The sequence below is a fragment of the Colobus angolensis genome, unplaced genomic scaffold, assembly GCF_000951035.1.
Source record: "Colobus angolensis palliatus isolate OR3802 unplaced genomic scaffold, Cang.pa_1.0 Scaffold32, whole genome shotgun sequence".
NCBI lineage: Eukaryota > Metazoa > Chordata > Mammalia > Primates > Cercopithecidae > Colobus > Colobus angolensis.
The window spans coordinates 1,635,062-1,647,939 of NW_012116488.1; the positions used below are offsets into that span (position 1 = coordinate 1,635,062).

Here is a 12,878-nt window from a genome sequence, read left to right on the forward strand (position 1 = left end):
AAAAAAAAAAAAAAAAGCCAAACTGAAAGTTACATTTATTCACATACTCAAAATGTAAAAAGAACAAAGTCCCATGGAGAATGCCATCTTTCATAATCTCTGTTAGGCACAAACTTAGCCTCTCTCCAGAGTATTATGATTCCAAGTCACAAAATTATGACGTTCTTACCTGGCAAAAACACCAACACACTGCTTCGCTCCAACACAAACTGGGCACCCGAGCAGGCCTTGTTCCTGTTAAAAATGTGATGTGCACAAATATCAATGAAGGCTAATAACAGCTATTGCTTCTCTACAATCCTAATATTACAGGCTTTTAATTCTGAAAGGCTCTTACAGGTCATCCAATGTAATGTTCTTTATTGTACATAAGAAAACACAGAAGCCCAAAGAGGTGAGAAAACATCCAAGGCCCCACGGTCATTCAGGGGACCTTAAGCTTTTGGACTCCCAATACTTTCTCCTATCAAAACTTACGATCTGCAGAAGTTTTCCTTGACATTTAGTTATTATAATCCAGAACTTCAAAGTAAAAAACATGTAAAATAACTACAAGCAAAATTTAAACTTTCAGGAGTCCAAACTACTATTGGAAAGGATTTGTACAGACCAAAATCTCAAATCATCTACTCGCCTCCCTGCTACTGTCAATAAATTTACTTTTGTGTGAATTTAGAACTTTCATTCCTCCATAAACCTGTGAGCCCTTCCTACATGCCAAGCCCTCCTCTGTGTAGTCAGGATACAGCAGTAACAAGACAGACAAGCTCTCTGCTCTTTGGAGCTTACATCCTAACTGGAGAGACAGACAAGAAACAAGAAAACAGGCAAGGCACCTTCAGTTTAGCAATAAGACAAAAAGAAACACCTGGGGAAACACAATAAGCAGTGCTAAGGGAAGGCATACGTATGGAGTGCTCTCAGAAGGGCTGGCTGGGGAGGGCCTCTCTGGGGAAGTAACAGGAGCTGAGGAGGGAGCCATGGAAAAGCCATGCAATGGCAATCCAGGCAATGCCTGGGAACAGTCACTACAAAGGAGAAAGGGGTGTGAGGGGTAAACCAGTCGCTGCAGCACAGGCGGCTCAGCGTCCATGGTCACTGCTCCTGCTGCTCATCCATCTCTCCCTGTGAGTGTGAGCCACATGTATGACTTCAGGCAGCAGCCACCACCATAAAAACACAGGCCTGGTTTGTAGATGGGCCTGCATGGGATGCTGGCAACAGCCGAGGTGAACATCTGCTGCATCACAGCCCTACCCAGTGGAGAGGCTCACACACAGTGAGTGAGGAAGGGAGCTCCTCCCAGTGAGCAGAGGTCAGGCAGTCCATCCGGTGGTACCACTTTGGGTGGAAGGAGACATGGCCATGAGGTTGGGTTCACCCCAATCAACAAGCAGAGGCTAATAGCTTGGTCGGCTGGGCAGGGATGTGGAAATGACAAGACTGATAATAAGGAGATCTGATGGAGAGGTACCAAGAAATGCCCACAAGGCAGCCACAGTGGAGGAGGCTTTCAGTCACCAGACAGGCTGGAGGCCCTGCCTGTGGATGTGACCCAGCCTCCTTCTCCAGTCCCCCCAGGGTTAGACAATGCACAGAGTGGATGGGTAGCAGGGATGAAGGCTTACACACAAACTCAACACCACACACTTTCCTGAGATGAGACTCTTCCGGCTGCTACCATCACTGGATGCCAACCACACAACAGCAAGGGCCAGTGCCAAGTCCCAAATATGGCACCACTCCCTGGGGCACCAGTCCAGCCAGCTGAAGACAGGTTGATTCCATCATGAAGGAGATATTGATTTACCCTCATGGAAATAGACACAGATCCTATTCTGGATTCAGATCTGCCTTCTCTGCACCTAAAGTTTCTGTCGTGCCCCAATCCATGGACGTAAAGATGCCTTTCTCGCTTCCATTATTTCCTGCACAGCATGGCCTCCTGCCAAGGAACTCAGTTTAGTGGTCAATGGACTCACGAAATTCAATGGCATTACCATGCATACAAAAGCAACTGGCTTAAAAGAAAGATGAAATGCCTATTAAAGGCTCAGTAATTGTGCCAGTCCTACAGGAAGTCATAAAAGCCATAACGAAAATCAAAGACAAGGTGAAATCTTGAAAGTAGCAAGAGAAAAATGACATGCCACACACAAAGAAAACCCCAGTAAGATTAACAGCTGAATTCTCAGCAGAAACAATGGAAGCCAGAAAGCAGTGGGATGACATATTCAAAGTGCTCAAAGAAGAAACTGTCAATCAAGATTCCTATATTCAGTAAAACTCTCAATAATAAAGACTAAATAAAGACTGTCCCTTGGCCAGGAGCGGTGGCTCACGCCTGTAATCCCAGCACTTTGGGAGGCCAAGGCAGGTGGATCACCTGAGGTCCGGAGTTCAAGACCAGCCTGACCAACAAGGGGAAACCCCATCTCTACTAAAAATACAAAATTAGCCAGGCATGGTGGCGCATGCCTGTAATCCCAGCTACTAAGGAGGCTGAGGCAAGAGAATCGCTTGAACCTGGGAGTGAGCTGAGCTGGGAGTTGCGGTGAGCTGAGATCGTACCATTGCACTCCAGCCTGGGCATAAAGAGCGAAACTCCGTCTCAAAATACAAAAAATTAGCTGAGCATGGTGGCGCATGCCTGTAATCCCAGTTACTAAGGAGGCTGAGGCAAGAGAATCGCTTGAACCTGGGAGTGAGCTGAGCTGGGAGTTGCGGTGAGCTGAGATCGCACCATTGCACTCCAGCCTGGGCATAAAGAGCGAAACTCCGTCTCAAAAAAAAAAAAGACTGTCCCAGATAAACAAAAAAATGAGATTTTTTTTGGCAGCAGACCCACCTTACTAGAAATACTAAAGGAAGTTTTTTGTGCTGAAAACAGCTGACCCCAGAGAGTATTTCAAATCCACATGAACAAAGAAAGAGAACTGGTAACGGTAATTAGGTAATGACAAAAGATACTATAAATACATATTTTGCCTCCTTCCTTCTCCTTAGGTGATTTTAAAAGTAACCAGATACAAAAATCAGCAGGGCATGGTGGCAAGCACCTGTAGTCCCAGCTACTCACGAGGCTGAGGTAGGAGGATCAATTAAGCCCAGGGGGTCAAGGCTGCTGTGAGCCATGATCACTCCATGTACCCAGCCTGCTCAACACAGTGAGAACTTGTCTCAAAAAAAAAAAAAACAAAAAAAAAAGTAAAATGCTACATTGCAAAATACATATTAAATGCAAAAGAAAGCAGTAAAAGAGAAACAGAGGAACAAAAAGAATATAAGACACACAGAAAGCAAAAAGCAAAATGGCCAACATAAATTCAACTATATCAGTGACAAAATTAAATGTAAATGGATTAAACAACCCAATCAAAAGGCAGAGATTGTTAGACTAATTTTAAAAATAAGGGCCGGGCACGGTGTCATACCTGTAATCCCAGAACTTTGGGAGGCTGAGGTGGGCGGATCATGAGGTCAAGAGATCAAGACCATTCTGACCAACATGGTAAAACCCATCTCTACTAAAAATACAAAACTTAGCTGAGCATGGTGGCACATGCCTGTAGTCCCAGCTACTCGGGAGGCTGAGGCAGGAGAATCACTTGAACCCAGGAGGTGGAGGCTGCGGTGGGCCGAGATCACACCACTGCACTCCAGCCTGGTGACAGAGCAAGACTCCATCTCAAATATATATATAGATATATATGATCCCACTCAGAATATGTTGTCTACAGGAGATACACTTTAAATGCAAAGACACTAAGTAGATTGAAAGTAAAAGAATGAAAAAATATGTGTCATGCAAACAGCAAACTACAGAAAAGTGAAGTAACTATACTAATACACAAAATAGGTCTTAAAATTAAGTGTTATGAGAGATAAGAGGGGCATTTTATACTGATAAATGGGTGAATCAATCAGGAAGATAAAACAGGTATAAACATATATGCACCTAGCAACAGAGAACTTTATGTATTTTACATAAAGCAAAAACTGACAGAAAAGATTGAAGAAATAGGCAATTCAGTAACAATTGTTGAGGATATCATTATCTCATTTTCGATAATATATATAGAGCAACCGGGCAGAAGATCAAGAAGTAGAAGACCTGAACAACACGGTAAGTTAACTACACCTAAAAGACATTTATAGAACACTCCATCTAACAACAACAGAGTGACATTATTCTCAAGGGCACATGTAATATTCTCCAGAACAGTCTACATGCTAGGCATACAACAAACCTCAATAAATTTAAAAGAACAGAAATAATTCTCCAACCACAATAGAATGAAATTCAAAATGTATAACAGGAAAAATAGGGAGAAATTCAGAAATACGTGCAAATTAAACACCACATTCCTAAAAACCAATAAACCAAAGAAAAAATCAAAATGGAAATCAGAAAATACTCTGAGATGAATGAAAATGAAGACACAACATAACAGAAACTAATGGGACATAGCTAAAGCAGAACATAGCAGGAAATCTGGAAGATGAATGAACAAACTGGTACATCCAGACAATAGAATTTGGCACTAAAAATAAATGAGCTATCTAAGCTATAAAAAGACATAAAGGGAGCTAAATACATATTACTAAGTAGAAGAAGGCAACATGAAAAGGATACATACTATATAATTCCAACTACATGACATCCTGGAAAAGGCAAAACTATGGAGACAGATGTAGTAAAATTAGTGCTGTAAAGGCTCAATCATATGATATATATACAGGTTTTTTGTTTGTTTTTGTTTTTGTTTTTGTTTTTGAGACAGAGTCTTGCTCTGTTGCCAGGCTGGGAACTGCACTCAGCATGGCTTTAATTATTTAAAATAGAAATTTCCAATTTAAAAAATTCTGAAATACTAACCTGATTTTAAAATATATACAGTAACTACTGAAAAAGTACCTATAGTTATAACCTTCTTATAAAAACACTAAGAAGTTTCCAAATGAGTAATTTTTTAAATCACATATACATTAAAGTGCATTACCAACTGAAGTGTCTCTTACCCATTCTCCTTCATATCCAAGTCATCAAACGTCTGAATGAGAGAGACAGCAACTTCATATATATCCTTAGTTATCACCGGTTCCTCCAGGAGATGAGGAGAGAGCTAAAAACAGTGAAAGAAAAAAGTCGCAATACCAAAACAGGATTACAGAAGAAAACTGGGGTTGGATGGGAGTGGCTCTCACTGTTAGTACAACACTGTAACAAACTCTCTAAATAAAAGTTCTTGGTTTTTATTAGCAGCAATGTCTGAACACGTGCTGTGTGCCAAGCACTGCTCAGGACAGCGGACACATAAAGTACCATACTCATCAATCTCCTCGCCCAGTCACCAGAGCAAGAATGGCTCAAAGAGCCCAGACATGCACAGGCAGTGTGTTCAGCAGGACGTCTATTTTGAAGACATCAATTAAGTTACACCAAATGTCTATGGAACCCAGGAGGAGTTCCTGATCTCAAAGCCAGTGCCCTTCCCCTCTTTCAAAACCCTACCTCAAAGAGCACTAAGATTTCCCTAAGATTTCATGTGTGAAAAGTTACCTTGTATATCAAAAGTACCAGAAAACTGTAACATCACATCCGTATCTACCAATGTGTGGTGATAACATAACCACATGATGAGGTATCCATCTACCAAGGTTTAGGGGTTCCTCGACTATTTTGTCTATTAAAGCAAAGACACCAAGACCAGATAATGTAAACTTGCCCCTCAGGCACTGCTGCCAAACACTGGGCACCAACCACAAGCGGCAAACTCCCCAAGTAGGCTGTGCATTAGTCCATCTTCACGCTGCTGATAAAGACATACCCAAGACTGGGTAGTTTACAAAAGAAAGAGGTTTACTGGACTTACAGTTCCACATGGCTGGGGAAGCCTCACAATCATGGCAGAAGGCAAGGAGGAGCAAGTCACATCTTACATGGATGGCAGCAGGCAAAGAGAGAGAGCTTGTGCATAGAAACTCTCCCTTACAGAACCATCAGATTTCATGAGACTTACTATGGTAAGAACAGCACAGGAAGGACCTACCCCCATGATTCAATTACCTCCCACTGGGTCCCTCCCACAACAGATGAGAATTCAAAATGAGATTCGGGTGGGGACACTGCTAAACCATATCATTCTGCCTCTGGCCCCTCCCAAATCTCATGTCCTCACATTTCAAAACACAATCACGCCTTCCCAACAGTACCCCCAAAGTCTTTACTCATTTCGGCATTAACTCAAAAGTCCACAGTGCCAAGTTGCAAAGCAAGTTAGTTACTTCCTAGATACAATGGGGGTACAGGCATTGGGTAAATACAGCCTTTCCAAATGTAAGAAATTGGCCAAAATAAAGGGGCCACAGGTCCCAAGCAAGTCCAAAATCCAGCAGGTTAGTCAAATCTTAAAGCTCCAAAGTGATCTTCTTGACTCTGTCTCACATCCAGGTCATGCTGATGCAAGAGGTGAGTTCCCACAGTCTTGGGCAGCTCCACCCCTGTGGCTTTGCAGGGTACGACCTCCCTCCTGGCTGCTTTCATGGGCTGGCATTGAGTGTCTGTGGCTTTTCCAGGTGCATGGTACAAGCTGTCGGTGGATCTATCATTCCGGGGTCTGGAAGACAATGGCCCTCTTCTCACAGCTCCATTAGGTGGTGCCCCAGTTGGGGCTCTGCATGGAGGCTTGAACCCCACATTTCCCTTCTGCACTGCCCTAGCAGAGGTTCTCCATGAGAGCCCCGCCCCTGCAGCAAACTTCTACCCTGACATCCAGGCATTTCCACACATCCTCTGAAATTTAGGCAGAGGTTCCCATACCCCAATTCTTGACTTCTGTGCACCCGCAGCCTCAACAACATGTGGGAGCTGCCAAGGCTTGAGGCTTGCACCCTCTGAAGCCATGGCATGAGCTCTTTGTTGGCCTCTTTCAGCCACAGCTGGAGCGGCCGGGACACAGGGCACCAAGTCCCTAGGCTGCACACAGCACAGGGGCCCTAAACCCAACCCACGAAACCACTTTTTCCTCATAGGCCTCCAGGCCTGTGATGGGAGGGGCTGCCGTGAAGACCTCTGACATGCCCTGGAGATATCTTCCCCATTGTCTTGGGGATTAACATTTGGCTCCTCGTTACTTATGCATATTTATGCAGCTGGCTTGAACTTCTCAGAAAATGGGATTTTCTTTACTATTGCATTGTCAGGCTGCAAATTTTCCAAACTTTTATGCTCTGTTTCCCTTTTAAAACTGAATGCCTTTAACAGAACCCAAGATACCTCTTGAATGCTTTGCTGCTTAGAAATTTCTTCCATCAGATACCCTAAATTATCTCGTTCAAGTTCAAACTTCCACAAATGTTTAGGGCAGGGCAAAAAGGCATCAGTCTCTCTGCTAAAACATAACAAGAGTCACCTTTACTCCAGTTCCCAACAAGTTCTTCATCTCCATCTGAAACCACCTCAGCCTAGATTTCGTTCTCCGTATCACTATCAGCATTTTGTTCAAAGCCATTCAACAAATCTCTAGGAAGTTCCAAACTTTCCCACATTTTCCTGTCTCCTTCTAGTCCCTCCAAACTGTTCCATCATCTGCCTTTTTACTGAGTAACAAGTTGCCTCCACATTTTGGGTATCTCTTCAGCAGTGCCCCACTCTACTGCTACCAATTTACTATGGGTGTGACTGTCCAGCTTTCCCGGAGCTGAGGCCACAACTACACAAGAATCTTTCTACAGTATCCAGCACAACAGATGTCTCTGAATTTCTGAAAAGTCTATTTTATAGTGATCCTGGGTTTTATTCACCCAGAGTAAGAAGCTTTTTTAATTAATAATTTTACTTGTTAAATACTATGTGCAAAACATTGCATTTGATTTTGATGAGGACAAATCAAAAGAAGTCTTCAGGTGATCAGAGAAGCCAATCACAGAGGCAAATTCTTTTTCCAGTTTTTACTTAAATTAAGTCAGCTAGTTTCCAAATAATTTATAAAAGTTGACTTTTACGCTGGGCACAGTGGCTCATACCTGTAATCCTAGCACTTGGGGAGGCCGAGCCAGGTGGATCATTTGAGGTCAGGAGTTCAAGACCAGCCTGGCCAACATGGTAAAACCCCATGTCTACTAAAAATACAAGTTAGCCGGGTGTGGTGACACACACCTGTAATCCCAGCTACTCGGGAGGCTAAGGAATCACTCGATCCTGGGAGGCAGAGGTTACAATCAGCTGAGATCGCGCCACTGCACTCAAGCCTGGGCAACAGAATGAAACTCTGTCTCAAAAAAATAAAATAAAAGTTGACTTTTATTAATAATTTTGAAAAAGCATGTCTAATAAATCTATTCCTAATATTTAACCCTTTTTTGAGGCAGAGTCTTGCTGTGTTGCCCAGGCTGGAGGGCGGTGGCATGATCTCAGCTCACTGCAACCTCCGCCTCCCAGGTACAAGCAATTCTCCTGCCTCAGCCTCCTGAGTAGCTGGGATTACAAATACCCACCACTATGCTCGGCTAATTTTTGCATTTTTAGTAGACAGCCTTGTTGCCCAGGCTGGTCTCAAACTTCTGACCTCAATTGATCCTCCCACCTCAGCCTCCCAAAGTGCTGGGATTACAGGCATGAGCCACTGCGCCCAGCCATAATATTTAACTTTTATCTTAGTTTTCTACTTTATCCAAATAATAATATTTGTCATAACACAACTACACAAAAAAGAAATAAGAAAAAAAAAAGGCATACTTTTCACAAACACCAACAGTGGCATCCAAACTCATCTACAAGTTTTTTTCCTACAAACAAGCCATATAAAAGGCATGGCACTGACTCACAAGTTATTTCACTTAGTTCCAAGCCAGTGAATATTTGTTGAGCACACTGATAAGATACCAAACACAGCCTGCTTCTCTAAGCCAGGCCTGAGACAACAATGAGGCACACCGGTTGCTGGCCCACTGACCCACTTGCTGAATAGTCCCCTCCTGTGTGCTGCGATAGGGATGAAACATGAGAGACAGCGCCTCTACTTTCCTACACTGCACAGCAGTAAGTCAAGGCACACTATGTCAGGGGAGATGCTCTGACAAAAAGCGAGGCAGGGGACAGGGACAGAGACATGGTGGGGGCACCATGATAATTCATACAGATGGAGTCAAGGAGGGGCTCTGCCATGCCTCTCACAGAAGTGCTCAGCCAGTGTGACTCTGTCCACACAGCAAGACACAGCGACAGTGTTTCTGTCCCAAGCTGAAGCCTGGGAAGTTGGCACATCCACTGCATATGCAGCCTATGAGACAGTGGGCGCCACAAGTGGAGGGGGAAATAAATGGTGCCAAGACACTCACACTGGAGGAGGAGGACCTCTTACCCCATGTCAATCCAAAATCATCTTAAGTGGATTCAAGACCTAAAGATGAAAACCAAAGCCATAAAGTGGACTATGTAAAGCTGCGCCCTAAGGTGGAGAGGTGAGGCCAAAAGTGATACGCTGCAGGCCAGGCGCGGTGGCTCACGCCTGTAATCCCAGCACTTTGGGAGGCCGAGGCAGGAGGATCACCTGAGGTCAGGAGCTCAAGACCAGCCTGGCCAACATGGTGAAACCCCGATTCTACTAAAAATACAAAAATTAGCCAGGCATGGTAATGTATGCCTGTAATCCTAACTACTTGAAAGGCTGAAGCAGGACAATCACTTGAACCTGGGAGGCAGAGGCTGCAGTGAGCCGAAAGCACACCACTGCTCTCCAGCCTGGGTGACAGAGCAAGGCTCTGTCTCAAAAAAAAAAAAAAAAAAGTGACACACAGCGAGTCCAGGTGGGGCGGGGCCCATGCTCTACTACTGGACCCGGGTTGTTGATCATGGATGTTCATTTCGCAGTTTCACTACAGTACACATTTACATTTTATGTAACCCTTTTCCTAAGGGTGTTCTTTTTTTTTTTTGAAACGAAGTTTTGCTCTTGTTGCCCAGGCTACACTGCAATGACGCGATCTTGGCTCACCACAACCTCTGCCACCTAGATTCAAGCGATTCTCCTGCCTCAGCCTCCCGAGTAGCTGGGATTACAGGCATGCGCCACCACGCCCGGCTAATTTTGTATTTTTAGTAGAGATGGGGTTTCTCCGTGTTGGTCAGGCTGGTCTCAAACACCTGACCTCAGGTGATCCACCCACCTCGGCCTCCCAAAGTGCTGGGAATACAGGCATGAGCCACTGCACCCAGCCTCCTTCACAATTTTTTCAGAAGCTGAATATAAAGGATGAAAAGGATTCTCCAAAGGACACTGAAAGAAAACAGCCACAGTTGGTAACAGAAAAAAAACAGGAGGGCACCACAGAACCTGAAGAGAGGGTGAATTTCAAGAATCTAAGTGGCCAACAGTGTCAAATACTGCAGAAAGGCGAGGTAAGTTTAGGGCTGAGCTCTCCTAACGACAAGGAGGTCATTAGGGACCCTGGCAGGTGCAGTCTGAGTGGGAACAGGGGACACCACCCTGCAATAAATGAATTGCCTGTGGGAGGTAGAAAAGTAGAGAATATGAGAGTCCACGGGCCAGAAAAGGCTGGAGAGCAGCCTGAGACCTAAGGTGGGTGTTGGCAAAGGCGAAAGAGCTTCAGTTACGTTTCAATGTGGACAAGAAAAGGACAGCAGAGAAAGACACATTAATGGTAACAACGGGGAGGGGGAACAGCAGATCAGATGAGGTTCCTAAGAAGGTAAGAAGGATGAGACATGAAACCCAAGAGGCACGGCTGGAGCTCCATGAAGAAAGGGGGCTTCCCCTTGTAACAGCAGACCATGTGGTGAGGTAACATGGCAAGAGTAGTGACAGTAACACAACAGAAATTTTAACCAAGGTCCTCTGACTCTGAAAGCTGTATAATAGGATCTATACAAAATACCATTTTTATAAGCTCAAAATTAACAGACTGTCCCTGACTTACAATGATTCAACTTATATTTTTAGACTTTACGATGATATGAAACCATTCTACTTTTTACTTTTAGCACAGTATTCAATAAGTAACATGAGATATTCAACACCTTATTATAAAATAGGCCTTGTATTTAGTGATTTTGGCCAACTATAGGCTAAATAAGTGTTCTGAACTCATTCAAGGTAGGCGAGGAGGATAGGTGTATTAAATGAATTTTCAGCTTAATGATTTCAACTCACAACGGTTTTATCCGGGCATACCCCCATTACAAGTCAAGGAACATCTGTACATAGCTAAGTGTTGCATATTCATTCACTGAAATATTTACTGAGCACCTATCAGGTACCAAAAACAAGATGTTGGATAAATATTGCTAAAGCTGGACACTCGCTATTCTACCGAACATAACCCATCCGTGAGGCAAGGGGGCCCTGGTTGCCTAGAAGCTGGGTTGTCTTGACCACACGGGCCCAGACAGCAAATGGCAAGGCCTGACCCAGCTCCTCAGCGGGTCCACAAGGAAGCATCTAAGTGTTGTGAGCTCTGACAGAAAATACACAATGAACATCAATAGGAATTAATTAGACTTCAGCCAGCTGGAAAGAAGACTGATAAACCATCATCACGCTCACATTTCAAACTAGTCAGAGGCCAGGCATGATGGCTCATGCCTGTAATCCCAGCACTTTGGGAGACCAAGGCAAGAGGATCACTTGAGGACAGGAGTTCAAGATCAGCCTGGGCAACAGAGCAAGACCCCATCTCCACAAAAAAAAAAAAAATTAATTAGTCAATCATGGTGGTATGCATCTGTAGTTATAGCTGCTTGGAAGGCTGAGATGGGAGAATCTCTTGAGCCAAGGAGTTCAAGGTTACAGTGAGCTATGATCACACCACTACACTCCAGCCTAGGTAACAGAGCAAGACCCAATCTCAAAGAAGAACAAAAAACAGAGTCAGAAAATGCAAAATGTTTAAATGTTGTGAATCTAAGTGCTACCTCCTCCCTACCTTGAATAGAGCCTCACCTGGCTACTTGTTTCTCAAGAGTACAATGTGGAAAGGAGGCAGTAATGCACGATGCAGAAACCTGGCAAACACAGCCTTTCCAGTGATTAAAATCTATGTCATCAGTGCTATAGTTTGTCCCCTCCAAATCTCATGTTGACATTTGATTCCAGTGTTGGAGGTGGGGCCTAATAGCAGGTGTATGGGTCATGGGGGCGGATGCCTCGTAAATAGATAAATGCCCTCCCTTGACAGGGAGACTGAGTTCTCATTGTTATTAGTTCCTACCAGAGCTTCCCTGATAGCTGATTGTTACAAAAAGCCTGGCACACCCACCTTCTTCCAGTCTCACCATGTGATCTCTGCACACATCAGCTCCCTGAGCAGAAGCCAGTGCCATGGTTCTTGTACAGCCTGCAGAACTGTGAGCCAAAGAAACCTCTTTCTTTCAGAAATTACTCAGACTGAGGTATTCCTTCCTAACAGTGTTAAATGCTATTCACCATAGCCAAGATATGCAATCAACCTAGGTGTACAACAGATGGAGGAAGAAAACGGAGACTGTGTACACAACGGAGTGTTATCCAGCCACAGAACTGTGGGATCCTGTCATTTGCAGCAACACGGATAACACTGGAGGACATTATGTTAAGTGCAATAAGCCAGGAACAGAAAGTTAAACACCGCATGTTCTCATGTGGAAGCTAAAAAGCAGTTTATTTAATAGAAGTAAAGAGTAGAGCAGAAGATACTAGAGGGTGGGAAGGGCAGGGGAAAGGAGGCAATATGGACATTTGTTAAAGGATACAAAAGGAGCTAGATAGGAGGAGGAAGCTCCAGTGTTCTACAGATAACAATAATACGTAGTTTCAATATAGGAGGCTACTGAATGTTCCCAACAAACACACACACACACACACACACACACACACACA

General features: G+C 44.0%; 1 protein-coding gene across 1 annotated transcript in view; it reads right to left on the reverse strand.

Moving 5' to 3' along the window:
• The window catches only part of TDRD9 (tudor domain containing 9), a 136,094-nt gene that overhangs the window by 71,533 nt on the left and 51,683 nt on the right, over positions 1–12,878 (reverse strand). Inside the window, exons 8-9 of the mRNA XM_011951409.1 lie at positions 5,023–5,126; positions 170–234 (exon numbers count right to left, since the gene is read on the reverse strand). Of these exons, the coding sequence (XP_011806799.1) occupies positions 170–234; positions 5,023–5,126 (169 nt within the window). The remainder of the gene's footprint in view (positions 1–169; positions 235–5,022; positions 5,127–12,878) is intronic.